At 40.7% G+C, this 25,814-nt stretch overlaps 1 protein-coding gene across 1 annotated transcript in view; it reads left to right on the forward strand.

Annotated features, from left to right (window-relative positions):
• SCFD2 (sec1 family domain containing 2) overlaps positions 1-25,814 on the forward strand; it is a 207,087-nt gene that overhangs the window by 15,852 nt on the left and 165,421 nt on the right. Inside the window, exon 3 of the mRNA XM_060778518.2 lies at positions 20,444-20,571. Coding sequence (XP_060634501.2) covers positions 20,444-20,571 — 128 coding nt within the window. The remainder of the gene's footprint in view (positions 1-20,443; positions 20,572-25,814) is intronic.

Here is a 25,814-nt window from a genome sequence, read left to right on the forward strand (position 1 = left end):
AGGATTGAGTCTGGGCGGGAAGGGGTGGGGCGGCGAAGGGCGGGGGCGTGGGAGGGGGTGTGTCTTACCGGAGGGGGGTGGGAGGAGGGAAGGATTGAGTTTGGGTGGGAAGGGGCGGGGCGGCGAAGGGAGGGGGTGTGGGAGGGGGTGTGTCTTACCGGAGGGGGTGGGAGGAGGGAAGGATTGAGTCTGGGCGGGAAGGGGCGGGGTGGCGAAGGGAGGGGGCGTGTCTTACCAGAGGGGGGTGGGAGGAGGGAAGGATTGAGTCTGGGTGGGAAGGGGCGGGATGGCGAAGGGAGGGGACGTGTCTTACCGGAGGGGATGGGAGGAGGGAAGGATTGAGTCTGGGCGGGAAGGGGTGGGGCGGCGAAGGAAGGGGCGTGGCTTCCGTGGAGGGGGCGTGATCGGCGGAGGAGGTGGAGGAGGGAAAGAATTGAGTCAGGGCGGGTAGGGATGGGTGGCGAAGGGAGGGGGCATGGTTTGCGGCGAGGGAGCATTGGCCGGCAATGTGCACACGGTGGGGGACTCGTGCCGGGCACTTCTGCGCATGCTCCCTTTGTTTTGGAAATTGTGGGTTTGGTAAAATGTTGTTTGCTATTTTGATGAGATTTGTGCATACCTTGTGGGTTGAGGTATGTGCATGGGAATTTTGGTAAATTTTCGTCAGGGGGTTTTGAGTTTTGCTGTCCCGTTGGACGCCCCTTACAGATTTATATATATAGATAATCTGCACTTTGAATTGGGACCAGAAACTTATCGGCAGCCAGTGGAGCTGCTTCAGTAGGGACATGGTATGCTCCCTGTAGCTAACCCCAGTTAGTAACCTGGATGTCAATCTTTGCACCAATTGCAATTTCTGAACCATCTTCAAAGGCAGCCACAAGTAGAGTGCATTGCAGCAATCCATTCTAGAAGTAACAAGGCATGAACCACCGTGGCCAAGTCAGGCATTTCGAGGTACGGTCGCAGCTGGTGCACAAGTTTTAATTGTGGGAATGCCCTCCCAGCCACCTCCAACACCTGAGTTTCAAGCACCAGTAATGAGTCCAGGAGGACCCCCAAACTACGTACCTGTGTCTTCACGGGAAGTGTAACCCCATCGAGCACAGGTTGCCATCCTATACCCCAATCTGCCCCACGACTGACCAGGAGGGCCTCTGTCTTGTCAGGCTTAAGCTTCAACTTATTAGCCCTCATCCAGTCCTTTTAAAATAAGGCTTAAAACGAGCACTTGGTATACCTAGGTCAACTTTATTTACAGTATATTCGATCCGCATACATTAGCTTTATAAATATTAGATCAGAGGGGGATAATATGTGGCTCATAAGTCTTGCAGGCACCATAGATGTGACACAATTTTAACGGAATTCTAGGGGCACCAGAAACAGTTGGGTACAGTTGATCCCAAATAAAAATAAAGGACCAGTGTACCACTCCTGCAACCTATATGATGATGGTTGTTGTTGTTGTTAATGTTGTTATTCATCTTTTATTCTCTTTGTAGTGGATACAAATGTGCAACTATTTTGAACTGAACTTTTTAAAAATCATACTGTATAAAATCAAAACCTGGTTCTTATTAAAGACTTTTTCTGTTCAGCAGCTCTTAATCCTATACCAAAAACACTTATGCAGACTCTACAATTTTGGCATCCAGTGGCAAGCTGTTGGAACTGGTTTCTGTTTTGGAAACTTTCTCACATCATCTGTATTAATTATCCCACATCTTTATCTGTGAAGTAATTTAGGAACCCTTGGGGACCAATAAGGAGTTGTTTCTTTAATATTTAAAACATTTGGTACTGTTTTAGAATTATTAAAAGGGGTCTGACAGGCATGTAATACAAGCCTCAGGCTAAAGCTAAAGATTCATTTTGGTCAGAAAAGTATTGCACATCTGGGCAGCTGACTACGTATCTGCCATCTGGCTTGCCTTTCTTTTTTCTTTTCCTTTGCCACTGTATGGGGAATAAAAAGATCATAAGATATCACAAGTAAGGTAGACATTGTATTTGCTAGTCAAAGAGCTGAAAACGTTGGTTGGGAGTTGCTGCCACCTGCTGAAAGGGGTTTAACATCTTCTAAGATATCTGCAACCCATGTTATACTCATTGCTTCTTAATTTTTGGGTCCCGACCCTAAATGGGTTTCCCTTAGCTCAGTATTGGGGTCATGATACATTTGGTAGCAGTAAAAGGTTTCTGAATGCCACCATTTACTGTTAGCAGCAATGTGCAGTGTTTACAATGGACTCTGCATAAAATGCTTCAACTGTATTCCACAAAGGGGAAAAGCTGCCTGATTAGCAAGCCTTGCAAATGCTGGTTTGTTATCAGTATATGTTTGATTTTTTATATCTATTTTATATACCTATATACTTGGAGTTATGTAAAACTTTCTCATGACGAAAGTGGTCATGAATGGAAAAATCTTTTAAAAGCCATATTATAAATTAGACAGAGAATGTAAAGCCCATAGATTAGATAATGTAGATTGTATGTAGTTAAAGTTTTCTTCCACTTCGAATGTTGTACGTGACATGTTTTCTTTTGTTCTAGAAAAAAATATTTTTAACTTTATTTTTATTAGTTAGTATGTATATTCATATGTATGTTTTATATTATTTGTTTAAATACAAATTAATCTATATAAATAAAAATGTAATGTTCGTTTGTGGGATTAACATAACTCAAAAACTACTGACACGAAATTTGGACACCATACCCCTAACAGACCAACAAGTGACCACCACTCATACCCCCCCCCAAAAAAAACAGCAGAAAGGACTTAAAACCCCCAAAAAGCTAAATGATGATACAGAAAAAAGGGAAGGAAGAGGGAGGAAAGGAAGGGGAGAAAGAAAAGAAAGAAAGACAGAAAGAAAGAGGAAAGGAAAGAGAGAAAGAAGCATGGGAACAAAGAGCAAAGGAAGGAAAGAGGTACAGAAGGATGAAAGGAGAGAAAGTTGAAGGAAGGGAAGGCAAGAGGGAGGAAAGGAAAGAAGGAAAGAGAAGGAAAGATGGAAGCAAAAGGCGAAGGAAGGAAGGGAAGCGGCAGAGAAGGAATAAGGGGGAGAGAGAGGAAGGAAAAGAAAAAGGGGGAAGAAAGGAAAGAGGTAGAGAAGGAAGGAAGGAGAGAAAGAGGAAGGAAAAGAAAAAGGGAGGGAGGGAGGAAAGAGGTAGAGAAGGAAAATAAAAAAGGGAAGGAAGGAAGGAAATAAAGAAAGGAGAGAAAGAGGGAGGGAAGGTTGGCCACAGCAACGCATGGCAGGTACAGCTAGTTTTAAAAATAAAAAAAAATAATTATGGCTTTTTGATCAAATGTTAACCCTTCCACAGGTGAACTGTGGCTTGCCTTTGGGTTACACCCATGTAGATCATAGAAGAAGCAATAGTGTCATCATTTTCCTTGTGATGATGGTATCCTGAAATCCTTAGGTTTTATAAAGAAAAGAGGGATAGGAGGACAGATATATATTTTTTCAAAATTCTTGTGTTTCTAATTTGGGGTGCACAATAAGTCCTTGATCTGAAAAAGCTGAAAACCAATATTGCCGGTAATTATATTTTTCTGGATTGTCTGGAAAAGCAAGATCCTGACTGGCTTTACAAAGTTTCTGCTGGTGCTAAATGGCATAATAACAAAGCTAGAATGTTTTTCCTTTCAAGAAAACATTTTGTTTTCTCGACAGCTGAGTTATATCACGCACATCCAATGACTAGGTCTATCAACTTACTCATTATCATAGACACTGAAGTATGAAAACTTTTGCTGGAATTTTAAATCCAGATAACATTTTGTCATTGTGTGTCTGGGTGTCTCATGTGTGGTAAGTTCCTCTTAGGACAATATTAAGCAGACAGTATTGTGACTTGAGATGACTGTTTACACAATCTTAGCTTGCAGGAAATTCTTGCTCCGAGTTTTAAGATATGGGCTTACATTTTGGGGTTTGGCACGATAAAATATTACTTTGAAAGTTGTCTGACCACAGCAGTTATCTGATTTAACACAGCTGTATACTGTGCATCCCATCTCACATACAAAGTTATTAGGAAACTCAGCTTTTGGCATGTTTTCCCATCATCTGTTGCATGTAAATGTAGTAGCTAAGCTTGTTTGCAAGTAAGTATTGTTTTGCTATATGATAGCTCATTGTTTTGACAAAAGTTACAAAATAGATAGGAAGTCCTCCAGTTCCACTTTCAGCACTCATCACAGCAAGTGTTCTATTGTATATATTGGTGTTTCTTTTCCATGTCAGGAGTGACTTGAGAAACTGCAAGTCGCTTCTGGTGTGAGAGAATTAGCCTTCTGCAAGGACATTGCCCAGGGGATGCCCGGATGTTTTGATGTTTTACCATCTTTATGGGAAGTTTCTCTCATGTCCCCGCATGGGGAGCTGGAGCTGACAGAGGGAGCTTATCAGTTCCAAAAAGAAGCCCCTCTAGCTTTGCTGGAGAATTACCATGTATATCCATAGTCAACCTCATGTAGTCAACCTTTGCTGGAGAATTACCATGTATATCCATAGTCATGACCCATACATAAGTCAAGTATCATTCCACAGAGAGGGAAAAGCATTGATGCCATGTCATGGGGTCATTATAGCTAATTCATTGCCCAGGCATTAAAAATGCCAGTAGCAGCACCACAGTGGAAAGAGTAGAGGGGATTGATGCTTCCTTTAGGTTTCCCTGGGATTGACTAATCTTCTCAAGGAAGGGGATGTCTCCTTTTTTGATGAGAGTTAGGGTACAGTAGTCACATTGATGTGGATAAATTGACCCAGGTTTGTTTTGGGTTGATTTTTTCATTAACAATTCTAGACTTATACATAAGTATATAGGATAAGCTCTTTGGATGTGTAACTGGACAGAGGCGTTGAAATCATCTACTCACCTAGCACCAAAACAACCCCTTGTTTCTTTTCTCTAGAAGAAAGCAAGGATTGTTTCTGCAGTTACAGTGTTTTTTTGCAGTGAATATCTACGAGGAGAGACTGGACCCATACCTGACCTCACAACAAAGCTCCAGTGCAAAAACAGAGATCAATACCCAGCAGATTTTGGCAGAGGTATCAAGTCTATTTTTCTTAAATTCTGGCTCCAGAGCAAGAAGACCCACAGAGACAGCAGGGACCTTTTCATACTGCGTCATCATAGCACTATGCTTCCACTTTAACAGCTATGGTTCAGTCCTATAGACTTCTAAGATTTGTAGTTTGTTTAGGCACCAGAGTTCTTTAGCTGAGAATTTTGAATCCCTCTTCCTAAACTACAAATCTCATATTCCAGAGGATGTAATTATAATTACAACCCAGTAATACCACTTTGTTTGTGAAAGAGACTCTGGTTTAGCCCTGTTTGTTTACTTATTATATTTTCAAGGGGGCAGAGCCACACTTTACAAATAGAATAGTTGGTACTTATTCAGAACAAACAAAATGGTAATATTCAGGTAACCACTGTAAAGATGTGTTTATTATAAAGTGTTATTTATAATGTGTTTAAACTGTATTTATAATGTTTATTATAAAGTGTTATTTATAATGTGTTTAAAACTGTATTTGTGGTTTACATTTGTTGCCATGGCCTAGCTGTGAGGGATAGGTTGCCATGGTGACAAGACAAGGCAGCAGAGGAGGTGGGCGGAGCTAAAGGAGTAAAAGGTTTGAAAGTGGCAGTTAAGCTCCAGTCAGGCGGAAGAGACCCTGCGGGGAAGAGGAGAGCCAGTTAAGGCTCTGTTGTGAAGCTGTGAGAATTCAGTAGTTCCTAGAATTTGTGAATATTTCTTCAGCAAGAGAGCTGAAGGTGTTACCTTGTTAGATTGCTTAGGTTAAAAGAATCTAACAGAGGGGGTTTGCAGGATTGCCAGTAAGGAAAGACTGGTGATCAGTGGTTTGTTCCGAGTATAGGGCAAACAGTGTGGACATTCACAATAGGGAACTCTGAAGTAGTATAAGCACTTCACTAAAGAAGACGTTTGTAGAATTGTATCATCAGAAACATGTATCTCAAACCAGCCATTTTGTAACATCAAGCCTTGTGCCAAGTTCAAATTCTCAAAACTGCAACAATTACGTTCTGTTAACAATAAAACTTGTTCTCTTTGTATTTCAAACCTGCCTCCTCGATTGCTTTCATGCTTGGTGCATTCCACACTACCAAAGTCACCTCACAACACAACTAAAGATAAACAGAGACCTAAACCAGCGTCTCTAAACATATTGGTGGCAGCTTAATTGATATCTAAAAGAAGGTTCCTCACAGAATATTAGTGGCTTTAAAGAAGATTAATACTTCCTCACATAATTTTTGGTGGCATCTAGTGAGATTAGTGCTTCTTTACATAATTTTTTTAACAAGCGGTGGGATTAACGCTTCTTTACAACCACAAATTTTGAATTGGCTACCAAGGCAATCAAAATCTGTGGCTCTCCCAAGAATTGTCAAATTTAGAATCTAAATTTTAAATTTTGACAGTATTTCTGATGTTGTGGGTGGAAACATAGGCTGAGCCACTGTGTGATTTTTGTAAATCTGCAACTGCTTGCCCTTGGTGATTGTTTGAAATATTTTTTTTCTGGGAAAAATGAAAGATAGCATGTAGTTTCTTTCACTCTTTCCTTAAATAACGAAACAGACTTTTACTGTGGACTTTTACCTTCAACTGAATAAAAACAATACTTTCCTCTGCCCCCTCTCAGACATACAAGCCATTGTTGCCACTTGGATCTGGAAAAACTCCAGGAATGTTATAGCCTTGGGATATTCCCAGATGTTTTCAATTGAAAACCCACTGTCTCCACACACCATGCCCCTGGAAACATATGTCTAAACCACTTTATCCACTTGCATGAAAAAAAGTAAATTGAGGCCAATGGATTTCGTAAGATCAACTCATGTACTCAGTTTCTGCACATTGATTAACATTCAGTAACTAATGAAGTTCCCTCTTAAAACTTTGTCAGTTTAAAATGTTGATGTTTTGTCATTATGGACAAGTTGTAACATTCCTTTCAAGTCATGCTCTTTTTTTGTTCTAGAGGAAGGAGTATTTTGGCGCAGACCGTTTTTATGTCGGTCCCAGTGCTATTGGTTGTGGGAGAATTTTAGGAAAGAAAGAAGCAATTGCAGTTAGTAGGCACAAATATGGTCCTGGTCTTTGGCACACTGGAGAAATAATTGCAAGTCCCTTACATCAGAGAGCCTGAAAAATAATTTCTTTCCCTCTCTCAATCTCTTTTGCATTTCTTTTTGTTCTAAAATACACTTTCCCCCCATATAAACATCTCTATAAATGGGGTGCATCTTAGAATTGTGGGTCAGTTTATATAAATATATATATAAATATTTTTTCCTCTTTGGGGTATTGAAATTTGTGTGCATCTTATAACTGAAGAAATGCAATATATACCATTCCCTCTGAAGTCTAATAAATTCCTCTTACCTTTCTTGGTAGACACTACTCCCCACCATGACAAGTTTTACGTATAAGGGAAACTTCCTTCCTAAAAGTGTTAATTCAGAATTAGCTTTTGTGTAAGGATCTTTTTCTTTGGATCAAAATAACTTAGTACTATCTCCCATTTATATATTATATTATATTATATTATATTATATTATATTATATTATATTATTTCATAGGCTACCACTTGTGGCCGAGTATGATTGCCTTCCAAGTGTAGGGTTTTGGCGGTGGGTCCATAGGTGACTATAGAGACCCATTCTTAATCCGTGTGTTCTTTCTCAGTGAGGACATTGATTTTCAGGTTGAAGGCAGTCCCAACAAGGATTGGCTTGATGTGCCTTCCTCTTGAAATGTTTATCCCTTACACCCTCCATTTGTGCCTCTTTGAATTCCACAGCACTGTTGGTAACAGCTGAGCTCCAGCTAGAACCCTCGAAGACCATGGCTTCTCAGTTTAGGTGTCTATGCCACAGTTTTAAAGGTTTGCTTTAAGTCCATCTTTAAATCACTTTTCCTGTCCACTAACATTCCATTTTCTAATCTTGAGTTGAGAGTAAAGTAACTGGGAGGCAGTGATCGGGCATTCGGACAATGTGGCCAGTCCAGAGTTGATGCAGATGATCATCTCTTCAATGCTGGTTGTCTTTGCTTCTTTGAGAATGCTGACATTTATCCTCCTGTCTCCCCAAGAGATTTGCAGGATTTTTCGGAGTGACACTGATTGAATCATTCCAGAAGTTGAGAGTGATGTTTGTAGACGGTCCACGTTTTGCAGGTGTATAACAGGGTTGGGAGGATAACAGCTTTATAAACAATCATCTTGGTATTCCTATGAATGTCCCGATCCTCAAACACTCTTTGCTTCATTTGAAAAAAATGCTGTACTCACATAGCTCAGGCAGTATTTTAATTCGGTGTCAGTACTGACTTTTGTAGAGAGAGGGCTGCCAAGGTAGCAGAAGTGGTCAACATATTCTAATGTTACACCATTAAGCTGTATTTCTGGCATTGCAGAAGGATTGGTTGGTGCTTGCTGATAGAGCACTTTGATTTTCTTGATGTTCAGTGAGAGGCCAAGCTTTCTGTATTTTTCTGCAAAAGGTGTTTAGATTGGCTTGTAGATCTTCTTCTGAAAGAGCACCGACTATGTTATCCTCAGCATATTGGAGTTCTCTAATAGAGGCTGTTGTGACTTTGGTTTTGGCATTCAGTCTGCTGTGCTTGAATATCTTTCCATAGTCCGATAGGTGATTTCTACACCAGTACGAAGCTTCCCACCAACAAGGTGCAGTATCATAGCGATGAAGATCAAAAATACCTGATTTCACCTTAAATGGGTCACTTTGGGAGCCATTGCTATCCAAAACTGTTGTCATAATGGAGTAGTCATATGATATTCAAAATTTTTTCAGGGACCTTGATTTTTCAGAGGGTGGTCCAGGGAGCATTTCAGTTTAATGTATTGAATTTCTTTCAAGGTCAATGAATGCCATGTACGGAGCTTGATTTTGTTCTCTGCATTTTTCTTTGAGTCTCATGCAGTGAAGATCATATCCACTGTTCCTCTGGAGGGGTAGAAGGCATTCTGGGATTCTGAGAGGCTGTCTTATAAATTTATATACCTATAAATGTCATTTCAAGCATGTTAAATAATATACCAAACATTTAAAAATATACCATTTTAAAGCATTATTACAGTTGTCAGATTTATTGAACTAGTTAGAATGAGTTAATATCAAAGCTAGGCTGAAAATATATGTCTCTTTCTTGAAAACACTTATTCAGCTAAAAAATAAGGATTTGCTAAACAAAATGTACAGATGCTGTTTGGTCTTAAATGTGTTTTGTCCCAAATTTAATTATCATGAACATTGAGGAAATCCTTCACAGAGCTATAAAAATATTTCAGCTTGCTAGGAGCTAGTATTTAATACTTCTCAGATTAATAAATGGCAACATTTTATTTATTGGCCTGGATAGTTTGGGATCACTCTAATCCTGGATATATCTTTGTAAGTGCAAGGCCTCCTCTTCTACTCTTTAAATTGTGGATATGGGCTTCATTTACTGAGATGTACTGATTGATAGCAAAGTAGTTCTGAAGTCTAGCTATGAAGCATTTGTTAATTGTGACATTACCTTGGAGAAAATATAAATTTATATTGGATTTATCATAAAATTAAAGAGTTGAAAGAGACCTCATGGGCCATCCAGTCCAACCTCCTGCCATGAAGCAGGAAAATCACATTCAAAGCATCCCTGACAGATGGCCATCCAGCCTCTGTTTAAAAGTCTCCAAAGAAGAAGCCTCCACTACACTCTGGGGCAAAGAGTTCCACTACTGAACAGCTCTCACAGTTAGAAAGTTCTTCCTCATGTTCAGGTGGAATCTCCTTTCCTGTAGTTTGAAGACATTGTTCCACGTCCTAGTCTCCAGGGCAGCAGAAAACGAGCTTGCTCCCTCCTCCCTATGACTTCCCCATACATACTTATCATCATGTCTCCTCTCAGCCTTCTCTTCTGCAGGCTAAACATGCTCAGTACTTTAAGCCGCTCCTCATAGGGCTTGTTCTCCAGACCCTTAATAATTTTAGTCTCCCTCCTCTGGACACATTCCAGCTTGTCAACATCTCCCTTCAATTGTGCCCAGAATTAGACACAGTATTCTAGGTGTGGTCTGACCAAGGCATAGCTAGAGAGGTAGTATGATTTCCCTGGATCTAGACAGTAAACTCCTATTTATGCAGACCAAAATCCCATTGGCTTTTTTAGCTGCCGCATGACATTGTTGGCTCATGTTAAACTTGTTGTCCACGAGGACTCCAAGATCTTTTTCACATGTACTTATGTGTCATTCTTCCTCTCTAATAGAACTTAAGGGGGCATACAGTAGGTTCTTGGGGAGCCTCAGTCTAAGCTGTTCTAGATTAGCCTAATTTTACCTCCAGTTATACTATCATGGACCTTCAGACCACATCCTGGAAAGAGTCATGTATGTAACTCACCTGCAGAGAAATATTCATTACTTCTATCCGATGTACTGAATAAGTAGTTAGTTACACAATGCTAGCCTTGCCTTTAGTTCAGCAGGTGAGGGAAACACTTGGGAGGGAGGTACAAAAACATCCATGTGCATACAGACTATGAGTTATGTGTTGTCCACTCTGATTTCCAATTAATCATTACAGTAGCAAAAGAGCGATAGAAGAAACACAGACACTTCCATTGAATATGTTTTATTTTGTGTTGACTGCTTAGATCAGACTACCCAGATGTCACCAATGGATTAATTGGTTTCCTTGATCTCACTGTGGCATGGTTTTCTTTCTTGGATGGTTGTAGGGAGAGAAGCCATTTCCAGATTTCCCAGAGAGAAGACTGAAAACAATGGCTTTCCTTCTTGCACTATAGCTTTTATTCTGTGGGCATTTAATTCAAATAATAACTTCCTAACTTTTGATGGTGTGCCAAAATACACAGTCACAGTTGAGTCTACAGTGGATTACACCATCGGAGTGGCTTGAGGGTTTGGAATGAAATTGGGATATAAGCTGAAATTACCCAAGAAAACAGTCATGTTCCTTAATTGTGGCTGTCTGGCTTTTAAAATAGGGATTTGTGTGTTTTGCTTTGGAAAAATTATGAGAATTTAAATGCCGTTAATCCAAAAGAGGATAATGCTTTGAGACTAGGAAGTTGGGAACTAGTTGCTGTATCAGATTGTTTTTATTAGCATCAGTGAGAAAATTAATATTGGACATTTTCAAACAATTGTTCTTTGTATAGGCGTTTTATGTGTGAAAATCTTCCACATGGAAGCTCCTTGCCCCCTTTTTTGACTACACTTATTACAAGAGTTGATTGAAAAGTAATGCCTCCACCTTTGTAACTCCTCAACAGATGGCAGTACTGGTATGCGGCAGGTTCAGTAGACTCTCCTCTACAGTTCTATTTCGGCGGGAAGCCTTAGCATTAAATGGTTGTATGGTTAACCCTGTGCAGACAGTCGGTCAATGCGACAAGCAGTCATTGAATTCTTGACAGCAGAAGGTGTCACCCCAATGGAGATTCATGCCTGAATATCAAGCAAAAAGTGGGCGCTAGAAACAACATCATACAAAAGCTGACTGGCACAACCTGGGGATCACAACCAGACACAGTGAAGACATCTGCCCTTGCGCTATGCTACTCTGCTGCTGAGTACACATGCCCAGTGTGGAACACATCTCACCACACTAAAACAGTGGATGTGGCTCTTAATGAGACATGCCGCATTATCACAGGGTGTCTGCGCCCTACACCACTGGAGAAATTACACTGCTTAGCCGGTATTGCACCATCCGACATCCGCCAGAGAGTAGCAGCCAATAGTGAAAGGACCAAGGCAGAGACATCTCCAGCTCATCTCCTGTTTGGGTATCAGCCAGCACGTCAACGACTTAAATCAAGACATAGTTTTCTTAGATCTACAGAGACACTCGCTGGAACACCTCAGCATGCGAGAGTCCAAAAGTGGCAGGCCCAAACCCAGCACCTCAATCCGTGGGTGATACCAGATGAGAGACTCCTTCCTGGGCACACAGAAGACTGGGCGTCTTGGAAGGCGCTGAACAGACTGCGCTCTGGCACCACGAGATGCAGAGCCAATCTTAAGAAATGGGGCTACAGGGTGGAATCCACGGCATGTGAGTGTGGAGAAGAACAAACCACTGACCACCTGCTGCAATGCACCCTGAGCCCTGCCACATGCACAATGGAGGACCTTCTTGCGGCAACACCAGAGCCACTCCAAGTGGCCAGATACTGGTCAAAGGACATTTAATCAACTACCAAGTTTGCAAAATCTGTGTGTTTTTTTAATCTGTTTGTTTGTTTTGTTCTGTTAGAAATGTAATACAATGGTATGGTTGCTGATGACACGATAAATAAATAAATAATGGAGATTCATCAGAGAATGCAAGCCGTTTATGGTGATTGTGTTGATGTGAGTACTGTGCATCGTTGGGCGAGTAAGTTTAAAGATTTTGAGGTAGGAACATCTGACTTGCATGACAAACAAAGAGTTGGACGTCCTATGACAGCAACCATCAGGTTTCACAAGCAAAAGGTTGACAGATAGATTCAGGATGATCGTCGTATCATTCAAAGAGAAATTTCAAGCCTAATCGGCATTTCACAAGAACATGTGGGTCACATTATTGCTCTGCTTGGCTATTTGAAGATCTGTGCACGATGGGTACCCAGGATGAGAGAACTGTGAGACGCTGGTTGTGGAAACAGAGTGTCGACTTCTTCCGTGACGGCTTCAGAAAACCTGTTCATTGTTGGCAGAAATTTATCCAATTGTCTGGTGATTGTGTGGAAAAGTGAATAGTGGTAGTTAAAGAGCACATTCTAAGGATTATTTCTGTGTTTGATTTATTAAAATATCCCCATCAAAACCAAAGTAACAAAGGTGGAGGTATTACTTTTCATTCAACCCTCGTAAGACTAGGTCTGAGAGCTGTATACTGGAATATACCTCAATCTTATACGTACATACACACTCAAAAGGGCTGTGTTTTGGTGTTTAAGTGTCATGATTGTGTTAGTTTAAAGTCGACTCATGGTGAAACATCTGTGACTATGTAAGATCCATGCCAAAGATAAACATAGATAACCTCTGTGTTTGAAATAAAACTGCTTATGGGAGCCCAGATTCTCGACTTCTTCAAGTCTGTTTCCTACTTTACATTTAATTGAGTCATTTACATTGTTCAGTGCTTCACATGCTGTTGCATTAAAACAGAGCCCGCAATTTGTTTTAAGATTAGGTATTTCCTGTTAGTTTCCAGGAGGCTCTGGCTGACATTTATTGCAAACCAGAGTACATTAATTTTTAATGAATTTCTGCAAGAAATCTTGTCGGCAAAGACAGGATTAAACCTAAGGCTAAGTTGTAAACTGATATAGTATTCTTTAGTCTGAAAAGAACACTGTCAATATCTCTGGGAACCATTCGATCCTGTTTATGAAAAGGTTGGATTTTACATAGAGTCCTTTTCCTAGAAGTAATCTGCTTAGGGTCCTCACAGCTTTGAGAATGTTCTGAATGTCCATCCTAATTTACAACTATAGATAAGGTGATTGAACAAAGGTTTTGGAGCACAGAAGGAAATGTGGTGAGTTCAGCAGTTAAGGCTGTCTCTGAAAACTATATGTATACTTAACTATTGTAGATATGTTTCTTGTATTGACCAATGCGACACATCACTAGTTGTTCAGATGTTGTTCATATGTTTCAGACCTTATCTATCTCATGTGTCATTGTTCCCCACTTTGAGTGAAATTATTGTTGTTGGCTTCAAAAGTAATGCATCATATAATAGGATATAAAATCGCCAGAATTTAAGACTGTGTTGCAATTCCAAGATCCAATTCTGAAAAGTGAAGGGACAGTCTTCTCATGAGAGAGAATTGTGATGGAAAAATCTTAACTGCCTAATCATTTTTGCAAATAACCAATACTTAGGTGCTATTTTTGTCAGAATTGTAAGCCCTTGAGTCTCTTGAGAAAGGCGGGGTAGAATTCCAGATAAATAAAAATGCAATGTTAGTTTGTGGGGTTAACATAACTCAAAAACCACTGGACAAATTGACACCAAATTTGGATACAACAGACCTCTCAGGCCAACAAATGACCATCACTCATAAAAACACTGAAAAACACAGCAGAAGGGACTTAGAAAGCCCAAAAAGCAAAAAGACACTAGAGTGCATGAGCAAAAATGACTCCCCCTAGCCAACAAAACACACAACAGCATATCCACACTCTCTTCCGGACGATAGCTCCCAGCATCCTCTAGACCAGGCCCTTTGGGAGAGGAGGATGATCCAAATGCACTGCTTCCAAGCCGCAAGCTTTCTTCTCTGTGTATTTCTTTGAGAGCATCCCAATTCCTGCATATTTCCAATTTCCTATTCCTGGACTGTATAATGAATGTAGGGAAAAGTAGGGAACTTTATTCGATAATAAAAATCCAAACACTGCTTCACCAAATTATAATGACCACACAGCAGCCTACCAAATTATAACGATGACACCACTACAGATAAGGTCACAAAAAATATAGAGGGAGTATAGTTGTTGAACCCACTAAGTATTTAAAAATTAGGAACTGGGAACCACTGGAACTGAGAGACTTAAATGATTCTTTAAAAGATTTCCACTGCCACCATATTACTAATAAACAGGCTGAGTTTTTATTGAGAGGTTGTTCAGTAACACTCTATGTCACTATAGGTTTCTCTGAGGCTGTTAAAAGCTCACTTGAATAATGCTTTAACCACAAAGGTATTCACAATGAGGCTGATATAAGTTGATAAAAATAACAAGAACGTTTATTGAACAGGCTTGAAATATTCAGGTACAAAAGCTTAATGGTTTCAGTAAAATCTGGCATACAAAGCTTGTGGTTACGTTTGAGAAGAGATCTTAAAAACTTCTGGGTTTCAAGTCTTAAAATTTCAACACAGAAAATTATTTAGGAAATGAATCTCTGAAAGCAATTCCCACAAAAATCCCCCTTAGGAATCTAGCCAAAAACTGGAACTAACCTTCCTTAGGAAAAGAACAGACCACTAATGGGGTTCTGCTCCACACAGTATTCTAGCTATACTTCTCTATAGCTACCCTGAATACTAAACAAAAGACTGCCCCAAAGTTCTTCTTCAGAACCCCAAACTGCTCTCACGAACACCCAATGTCTTCGCTCTACCCTTTCCAAGCTCCAACTCCCAACAACTGGCAAACTGGGAACTCAAGCCTCAGTTTAAAAGTCACTTTTTTCCTTCAGATCACTTAGGCTCCGCCCCCATCTTCCTAACCAATCCTAGCCTTCTAACTTTCCCTCCAAGACTAGAACACACTCCCTTAAGGCACACCTAACCTAAGATGGCATCTCTCTGTCTCCCCTCTCCAAAATGGATGCCGTGGCCTCACCAGGCCCACTCTCCTAGGCCCAAGCTAGCTTGCCAAGGGATTCATTACAGCCTGCAACTCCCAGCAATCCTCCAGATAGATAAGAAAGATAGATTAGTTAGAGATAGATAGATAGATAGATAGATAGATAGATAGATAGATAGATAGATAGATAGATAGATAGATGGGTAAGGAGGTTTGCTGGGAGTTGTAGTCCAAGAATAGGCAGAGAAGGAAGAACAGGGAGAAAGGGGAAGGGAAAGAAAGGGAGGGAAGGGTGGGAAGAGGAAAAGAAGGAAGGAGAGAAGGAAAGAAATAAAAGGAAGGAAGGAGAGAAAAAAAGAAGGAGAGAAAGAAGGAGGGAAGGTTGGCCACAGAGGGCTTGTAAGGAGATGGGCAATCTGACAAATACCAGATGCTGTAGGCTTATTGCAGAGGAAGGAACTGGCAAAACTACCTATGGATATTCCTTGTTTTTAAAAATCCTATGAAATTAATGGGTTGCCATAAGTCAACAGGCAACTTGAAAACATGCACATGCATGGACACACACACAAAAGCTAGCTGATTTTGAGTGTAGAAATAAATGCCAAAGGTTTTTCTATCTACATTTATGATCTATTTTTAATAGGAACATGTTTGTAAAACTTCCATTTTAGAAAGTACAACTCTTCAAATATGTTGGTTCACCATTTCTTTCTGCATTGGCTTTGGTAATGCTATCCTCAGCATTTTTTTTTCCAGACAATTCCCAGTAGTACCACAAAGTAAACTTAAAGCTTTGGGAAGACATTGCACACAATCTGGAGATATTTATAGTATCATGATTCAACAATAAACCTGCACCTTTACTAAAATATTCTTGTGAGAATTTTATTTCATTTTTATTTTGAAGTTAATAGCTATATATGGCCATAATGATTTATATTTAATTCACAACCCGATGCCCTCCAGATGTATCCATCAACATCACAGAAATTGACTTTGAATACATGTTGAGGGGCCCAGGTAGTAGAAGGTTGATGTAGAAAGTTATGGAAGTTGGATGGGGAGAAAATCTTCACAAAAATGTTGTCAGCTTTTTCTTTTTCCTTCCTTGCTTCTATTTTTGAGTCCTTTAAGCAAACTATGGGACAAGGGGGTTAGAACATTTAATGTATAAATTCATGGATAGATTATATAAACTTTAGTAAACACTACAAAGAATTGTATATCTTGGGTTGTTGTAGGTTTTTTTGGGCTATATGGCCATGGTCTCGAGGCATTCTCTTCTGACATTTCGCCTGCATCTATGGCAAGCATCCTCAGAGGTAGTGAGGTCTGTTGGAACTAGGAAAAAGGGTTTATATATCTGTGGAATGACCAGGGTGAGACAAAGGACTCTTGTCTGCTGGAGCTAGGTCTGAATGTTTCAGCTGACCACCTTGATTAGCATATAATGGCCTGACAGTGCCTAGAGCAAACTTTTGTTGAGAGGTGATTAGATGTCCTTGTTGGTTTCCTCTCTGCTGTTGTGCTGTTGTAATTTTAGAGTTTTTTAATACTGGTAGCCAGATTTTGTTCATTTTCATGGTTTCCTCCTTTCTGTTGAAATTGTTCACATGCTTGTGTATTTCAATGGCTTCTATGTGTAGTCTGACATGGTGGTTGTGAGAGTGGTCCAGCATTTCTGTGTTCTCAAAATGCTGTGTCCAGGTTGGTTCATCAGGTGCTCTGCTATGGCTGATTTCTCTGGTTGAAGTAGTCTGGAGTGCATTTCATGTTCCTTGATTCGTGTTTGGGCAATGCTGCGTTTGGTGGTGCCTATGTAGACTGGTCTACAGTCCTTTGTCTCAACCCAGTGATTCTAGCCATGAAAGCCTTCAACAATAAATTGTATATCTTTCATTTCATTGACATTTGGATCAAGTTTTTATGTATCTTTTCTATGCAAGTATATACCCACTGAATATTCTATTTCATGCATTTGATAAAAAATACTTGTATCTGGTGTTTCTTAAGAAATCAGATGCAGTGGATTTTTTTTTCCACTGTGCAAAGAACAAGTGTTATCTTTGTGTCCTTTTATTATTGTTTTCACTTAGTTTTCTGGAAAAATATTATAGAACATGGGCGCATTGGCTCATAGACGAGCACCAGTTTGCACACTACAACTCTGAGTAGCACTGCTATAGTATAGTAGCATTACTCTAGTATATAAAAACTGCAATTAATCAGTTGAGAGATTGGATTGCAAGTGGATAATAGAGAATCTTTGCTACATGATTCTTTGTTTGTTTTTTACACTAGACTACAATTGTTAGCACTCTGTGTCTTTATGCATTTGGAGGATTTCCTGCTCATTTTCATGCTGGGGTTTTTGAGGAGCTTCAGGGGCTTCAAAAGTAGATTCTGTTACAGTAAGCCATTGCAGGATCAAGTGTGTGTGTTAAAGAAAAACCTTATGATGATAATTATTATTTGCAGTTGGTAATGTAGGTTTGGGCCACACCTGGTGAGGTATAACTGTATGGATTTTAGAATACAGTTTGGAGAAGCAATGTAGTGCTCTGAAGGAGATGCATTATGCTGTAATGCTGCTATGCTCTAACAGCGATGTTCTTTGCTGTGGTGGAATAGCTATTTACTCAAGGTTTATGTTTTGCTCTCTCATTTGAATGAAGATGAGGAAGCCTTATTCTGTGTTACTTACAAGGACTATGTAAGTTTGTTGAACTGTTTGATTTTTTCCTGTTCCTTTTTCCTCTTGCCTGTGTGTCTATTGCATTGGACCTGGCTAAAATCCGCTTCTGCGCAACAGATTCTACCCTCTCAGGCCTAGAGTATACCCATGCCTGTCTCATTTTCCACCAAATCCTCTGTTCCTTTGTAAGCTTGCAACATTAGAAAAAGCGTGATAGCTTCAGGATATTTTCAGTTCCTAGCAAATTGATTTAAATAATCTTCAGTAGCAACACTTCCAAGTCAAAGTAATTAATATTTCATTATATTCTGTGATACTCAAAAGCCTTTATATGGAGTACTGGGGTCATTTGTGAGTAGCTATTGTAGGAGGATATAGACAAATTGGAGTGGGTTCAGGGAAGGGCAACAAAGATGATAAGAGATATGGAGGTCCAAATCTACGAGGAAAGGTCAAGGGAGTTTGACATGTTTAGCACGGTGAAGAGAAGATTAAGGAGTGACATGGCTGCACTCTTTCCATACCTAAAGGGCGATAAAAAATGAAGAGGGCATAGGTTTGTTCTCAGCTGCTCAAAAGGGTCATACCAGATCTAATGTATTTTCGAAAGCTTTCATGGCCGGAATCACTGGGTTGTTGAAGGCTTTTTGGGCTGTATGGCCATGTGCTAAAAGCATTCTCTACTGACGTTTTGCCTGCATCTATGGCAGGCATCCTCAGAAGTTGTGAGACCTCATAAACTCTGAGGATGCCTGCCATAGATGCAGACAAAATGTCAGGAGAGAATGCTTCTAGCACATGGCCATACAGCCCAAAAAACCTACAACAACCCAGATCTAATGACTTTAAATTACAGGAGAGTAGATACCCGTTGAACATTAGAAGGGATTTCTTGGCAGTAAGAACAGTTTTGATATTAGAACTGTTTTCCTAGAGCAGGGGTCCACAAACTTTTTAAACAAAGGGTCAGGTCACAGTCCCTCAAACTGTTGGCGGGCCGGATTATAATTAGAAAAAAGAATGAATGAATTCCTATGCACACTGCAAATACCTTATTTGTAGTGCAAAAACATTTAAAAACAATACAATAACTAAAATTAAGAATTATTTTAACAAATATAAATTTATTAGTATTTCAATGGAAAGTGTGGGCCTGCTTTTGGCTGATGAGATAGGATTGTTGTTGTAATTGTGTGCTTTCAAGTAGTTTCATACTTAGGTTGACCCAGAGCGAGGGCCAGGTAAATGACCTTGGAGGGCCGCATCTGGCCCCCGGGCCTTAGTTTGAGGACCCCTGTCCTAGAGCCATGGTAAGATGTTTTTATTATTATTATTATTATTATTATTATTATTAACTTTATTTGTACCCCGCTAGCATCTCCCGGAGGACTCGATGCGGCTTACACAGGCCGAAGCCTCAACACAATACAGTTTTTAGAAGGAAGCTGGACAGCTACTTTCTGGGAAAGATAGCTAAAGATCCTGCACTAAGTGGGGGATTCGATTCAGCCTATGGGGCTCCTTGCAACTTCATAATTTTATTATTTTAAGTTGCTATAGGTCTACTGTCCTTCATATTTTCTGTTTTCCTAATTATTTCTTAAATGCTAAAATATGGATTATGGATATGAATAAAATAAAATAAAACGAAAAAGTGGGTCATCTGAGAAATGTTGCTATGTAATCTGCTAAAACACAAAGCTGTTCTACATCCAATGAAAGTGTGTATGTATATATAAATGTAGTGATGAAACCATGTTAATATGCTGTTTGAACAAGTATGCACACTGATGGAACAGAGAATTCGCCTCCATTCATGGTCACAAGAACTTTTGCAGTGTTTTTCCTATAACATCTGCTTTTGAATGACTCTTTTTTCCTGTCTGGCTAACAGCTCGCAGCTTTGTGATGTGCTCTCTTAAGAGAATACAGATGCAATGGGGGAAAAAGGCTGAAATTAACGTCATTCAGTTGCCATTTTTACTATGGTATATTCCAGAGAATTAAGAAATAGCCTGCAGTGTTGATGCATGATGTTGTTCTTTGTAGTTCTGTTGAACCATAATTTGTTCACGTAAGGATTTTGCAGAGCCATGGTAAACAAAATAGATATATTGTTGAACTATTTTAATTATCATATCAAACCAGACTATAGGTTTTTAGAGCTTAAAGACAGAATTACTTTTATAAAGTTGGACTTAATTTCCATGCTTAAAAGCAAGCAAGCTATCCACATTGTTCAAGTCACTAAACTCAAGGAATCTTGTTTGATTTTTGCAGATGTTTCATGTAAACCTGGGTGCCTTTCTTCCTTTGTTTTCATAGTGATCCAGCTGCTAAAGCTCTGTGGGAGTCCTTAATGAATCTCAAGCAGAAAGAAGCTGTGATGGAAGTGAGGAGACATCTAGTGGAAGCGGCAAGCAGAGAAAGTTTGCCGATCAAGATGAGCATGGGTAAGCTTTGAAAAGCAGCTGCATGCAGCTAACCACAAGTTGTGATGTGGAATATATCAACAGCAGCTAGTCCTCATCTATGTCTGACCATGTAATATTGAGTCACAGAGCCAGCACTCATATTTTTGAAGCAACTTGGCTGTTAATGAACGTGAGGTTGTTACCACTTGGACTGGACCATGTCTCTGGAGCATGGTAGTTCAACATTTCATAGTGATTTCAAACAATTTCACTCTTGTAGTCTGCCCTGCAGGCTTATAACGAAAAATATGTGTATAACGATTTCTCTTGTCTTTGGTATTTTAAATCATGGGCTTAGGAAGATATGTGGTGCAGAGCTTTGTTCTGAGTGTGGCGATATTTTTATATGAGCATATTGAATGTTACTTTGCCGAGTAGGAACCAGATATTCAAGTCAGCTATTGAATGCTTTTTAGTAAATTCCTTGCTAATGCAAGATTTGAATGTTAACAACCTACGATTTACCATTCTGTTTACCATTCTCGTCCCACTGAGCAGTGTAAATCACCCTTACTGGAGTGGGGAAACGGTTGAGATGGGGAAGACTTACCATCATGTTGAACTGATGGTAGTTCTAGACCAGGGGTCCTCAAACTATGGCCCGAGGGACGGATACGGCCCACCAAGGTCATTTACCCGGCCCTTGCTCAGGGTCAACCTAAGTCTGAAACAACTTGAAAGCACACAACGACAACAATAACAACAACAACAATCCTATCTCATCAACCAAAAGCAGGCCCACACTTCCCATTGAAATACTAATACATTTATATTAGTTAAAATTGTTCTTCATTTTAATTATTGTATTGTTTTTAAGTGTTTTTTTGCACTACAAATGAGATATGTGCAGTGTGCATAGGAATTCATTCATGCTTTTTTCAAATTATAATCCGGCCCTCCAGCAGTTTGAGGGACTGACCTGGCCCTTTGTTTAAAAAGTTTGCGGACCCCTGATCTAGACAAACTGTTCACATAAGTAATGTTAGTGCTAGTGGCATCCATCAGTTCACTATTTTTCAGTTGTAATCTCTCCTGGGAAAAGTATGCTATTACATAAATGCATTCGAGACTGTAGTGGGGAAGGGCAAGATGGTTGCAATAGCCCTGCCAGCATCCCTCAGCAAATCTGGTCTGTTCAGGTCAAAGATGTGTGCAAGCTGTGTAGTATGAGTGGAGCAGAATGACCACTGCTTAAAAACCCCATTCACCCAAACCTTATACTGAATATGCACTCCACAAATATGTTTTAAAGAACCTTATTGAGGTTTGCACAAAATAATCACAATATATTATAATATAATATATTGTATATACATATAATATAATATTGATAATATTATAATGAAATACAATATAAGACTACTAATTATGATATTATAATTATATATTTTATCTTAAATGTAATATTACTAATAATATTACAGTATAATTTTATAGTACAATGTAATATATAATATTAATATTGTGCTATGTTAATAATATAATATATTGTATTTACTTTTTACTTGTAAGCCGCTCTGAGTCCCCTTTGGGGTGAGAAGGACAGCATATAAATGTCGTAAATAAATAAATACAGAATAGAATTAGGTTAAATTTAATATCTGGAAGTACTTGTCCCTCTAGTTAGTCAATAATTTCTCAGTTTCTTCTGAGAAATCTGGTAACAAATTTGCCAAGGGGCAAGGGCATGTTTAATGACCCGTATTAGCTCTAGTGATGCTTGGAGGTATCTTATGTGGGCCTGTTTTGCACATCCTGAAAGTGACCTCTTATGCTTCTTTCCTTGGTTGTCAGAAAATCATTATTAATCTCCAAGTAGTCAGGAAAGACATAGGATTATCAGGAGCCACTTATGATTTCAAGCATCTTATTAGCGTCTAGCCATTTGAAACCTGACTTTGTATAAAAAGCTAGATACTTGAATTAATGTGGGAGTTGACTGTGTCTAATTTTATCTCAAAGGGTGCTTGAGAACTATTTTTCCACAAATGTATGTTTTAGCAGTGGTGGCTTAACTCCAGTGGATTTCATACATTCCTTCATTTGACTTTTGGCACTTCCAAACAACTTTTCCCCCCTATTTGAATTCATCTTTGTTCAAGACTGAGAAGAACATCAGTCTTTTCGTTGTAAAGACCCAACCGTGTTAACAGTTTTAAATCATTTTAACCCCCTTGTGAAAACTGGCCCTAGGCTAGTTCTGAACTAAACTGGCTTTGTTAGCTGTGAAAGTGACGAGGTGTAGAGATAACTGTGTAGGGGTAACTTTAACGTACACTATTCACTGGGTTCCTATATTTTAAATTGGATTTTAGCATATATGAACTCTTGTTTTAAAGAAAGTGTAGGAATATTGTGATAAGGACAAGCATTCCAATGCCATTTTGGGTCATGGTATAAAATCATTTAGGGCACCATTCAACTTGGGGCAAAATAACTCATGAGTGGACGCTAAACTCGGAGCTCCCATGAAGGGGAAAAGAAAATAAGAAAATTAACTATTAGGAATGGACTCACAGTGAGTAAAAAGAGACTCTCTGCCTGGGTGAGTTGTTAAGCCACCCATAAATTTCTTTGTTGTCGGGAAAGAGAAGATAGCAAGCTAAAATAAATCACTTTCGGTTTTGCTCCTGGGAGGCTGGAAGGCTGAGCGTCTCTCAAGGCTGAGCGTCTCTCAGTAGTGATAAGAACAAACTGAGACCAGCAACTTAACAAAGAGTAGGAAAGTAAAGCTTTATGAAACGAGGGAGGAAAAACCAGCCCAAACAGAGAGGAAGGGCTGAGCAAAGACAAATTAATTATTACCTACAACGCCGGCCCTCCGACAGAAGCTGGGAAAGAGCACAGGAGACAGACTCGGCTGAGTATCTCGCTGATTGCTCATTCCAGGGAAGAAGCCAGGGAAAGAGCCATAAAGCCAGGGAAAAGAGCCATGGCTTCCGGTATGATGGCGGAGAGGTAACAGCTGACTCGCAGAGCAGTCCGGTGAGATTTTACAATCCAAGCCTAATCCCTCTCATCCAGACTTCCCCAACCCACCAACAGCAACCTCTACCTGGGGGCTTGAAGGAGCCCTTTGGGTGTCTTTTTGGTGAGCTACTGCCTGGGAAAGGGAGCTAAGAGGAAGAGGGAGGAGAGGTAGAACGCCGAGGCCACCTCCATCTTGGGGCCTTGTAAGAGCATAAGAGCGTTCCCTCCGAGCTGTGGACTACCTAACCACCGACTGCAAATGCTCTCACCCGACCCATAGCCCAAAATACTACAGGGCTGGAATCTACCTGCGGATCGTGCGGCCTGTCCCCTGTTGCAGCTCTGCTCTTCGCAGGCGGGATCTGCGGCGTTGCTGCTTCCATCTCTTTGCCTGCGCTGCCGGGGGGCTGGGCTGCCAGCCTCGCCGCCGCTCCGCTCGGAACAGCTGCTTTCTGCAGGGGGCCGTTGCTTGGAGATCCTCCGCGGGCGGGATCTGCGGCGTTGCTGCTTCCATCTCCTTGCCTTCCATCTCTTTGCCTGCGCTGCCGGGGGGCTGGGCTGCCATCCTCGCCGCCGCTCCGTTCGGAACAGCTGCTTCCTGCAGGGGCCGTTGCTCGGAGATCCTGGTGCTCTCGGCTTCTCGATCAGCCGGGCGTCCTCTCCCGGCGTCTCCATCCGCCCGGCGCCCTTCCTGCTGGCATCCTCGGCACGTTCCACGCTTCCTGTGCCTGGCGGCTGGGCAACGGTGGGGTCAAGCTGCTGCGTCCTCCCCCTCCTTTCCCTGCCTTTCCATCCTGCCTTTCCATCTGGCAGTGGCTCGGCGCGATCGCGCCTCCTCAACCGACAGCGGAGGCTCCATTGGAGAGAAGGAGGCCCCCTAGGCGGAGGGATCATCAGGGCCACAGGATCTCCAAGACCGCTGCTGCTTGGGCCTGCACTTTGGCTGGTCTTACCACCTGCCATCGCTGCCCTATTTCCATATGGGCAAAGGGCCCTTTAAAAATCTGGGCCTCATAAGATCACTGCTGGAACACATTTATTTTATTTTTGGTTTGTGTGTTGGTGTGATATGCTGTGTGTTGTTGTGATATGTAGTTTGTGATGGACATCTAAGATCTAAACATTGAAATAGTAGATAGCAGATAGGAAGTTCTGTCTGCCTGTCCATGACTCAGCGTTTTTGCGGTCATCTCCAGAGAACTATACTGCCCTCTATGGTCAAACAAAGTTGAGCAAGATAACATCATTCAACGCAGCTAGAACTGGTGCTGGTAATTAGTGTTAAATAATTATTGTCTTCACTAACCGGGCTGCCATCTTCCCGTGAACCGGGTCATCTCTTCAAAGGACGGTTAGGAAGAACCAGGGACTTGGCCAACGGGCGCCGGCTTGTCTTCCACGGGTCCAGGAAGCTGGGCCTTGGTTTGAAATTACTGTCCTGACTGAATATTGTTGATTGGATTTAATCCAGAAGGCACTAATTTTGCACTTTAGAACTACCGTAGCACTAAACCACTTTAAATTGAGCACTTTAGATCTCTACCCGCTAGAACTCTTGCCAATAATCAACCATCGGTCCCAATTCTAGATCCTTGATCAAGTGATTAATTGTGTTGCACTTTAATCAATTGCTTAGAGTCTTGCACTGTCACTTTGGAGCTAGTTGCATATACTGTTGTTACAAATAACTTTTACCCTATGTTACCACTGATACCACCTCTGCTGCTATTGCTAATTTCTCAAATACTCTTCCCTGACGCTACTGCACAAGTGCACTTTACCATCTCCAATACACTGGAAGGAGCAGGTAACATCAAGGGGGGGGAACATCAGGATTCAATTGTATGTAATTATATGTGGCATCAAGCACTGACATATGGAATAACAATAGATGGAAATGGAGGGTACACCCCCGGGGGGGAGGGTGGTTCCATGGGTGGGGGCTCCACCATAGGGGTGGTGACAGGTAGAGGGAGATACGGGAAAGGGAGAGCAAGATATTCATTTCGGCCCAAAATTCATAACAACAGATTGGCAAACCAAAAAGATGTTAACAATTCAAGGAGAAATCAAATCAGGCCCAAAATTTATAACAGAACATTGGCAATCCCAAAAATCAACACTACAATCCGGCCGGAAATTAATAAAAATAAATTGGCAGCTTCAAAACACCCTCCCGACAAGATACAACTGAGGTGCCAGGATGGTGGTCCCTCCAGGTTAAAGGTGGTGCTGTTCAACGCCAGGTCAGT

This window comes from Anolis sagrei, chromosome 5 (assembly GCF_037176765.1).
Source record: "Anolis sagrei isolate rAnoSag1 chromosome 5, rAnoSag1.mat, whole genome shotgun sequence".
Classification (NCBI taxonomy): domain Eukaryota; kingdom Metazoa; phylum Chordata; class Lepidosauria; order Squamata; family Dactyloidae; genus Anolis; species Anolis sagrei.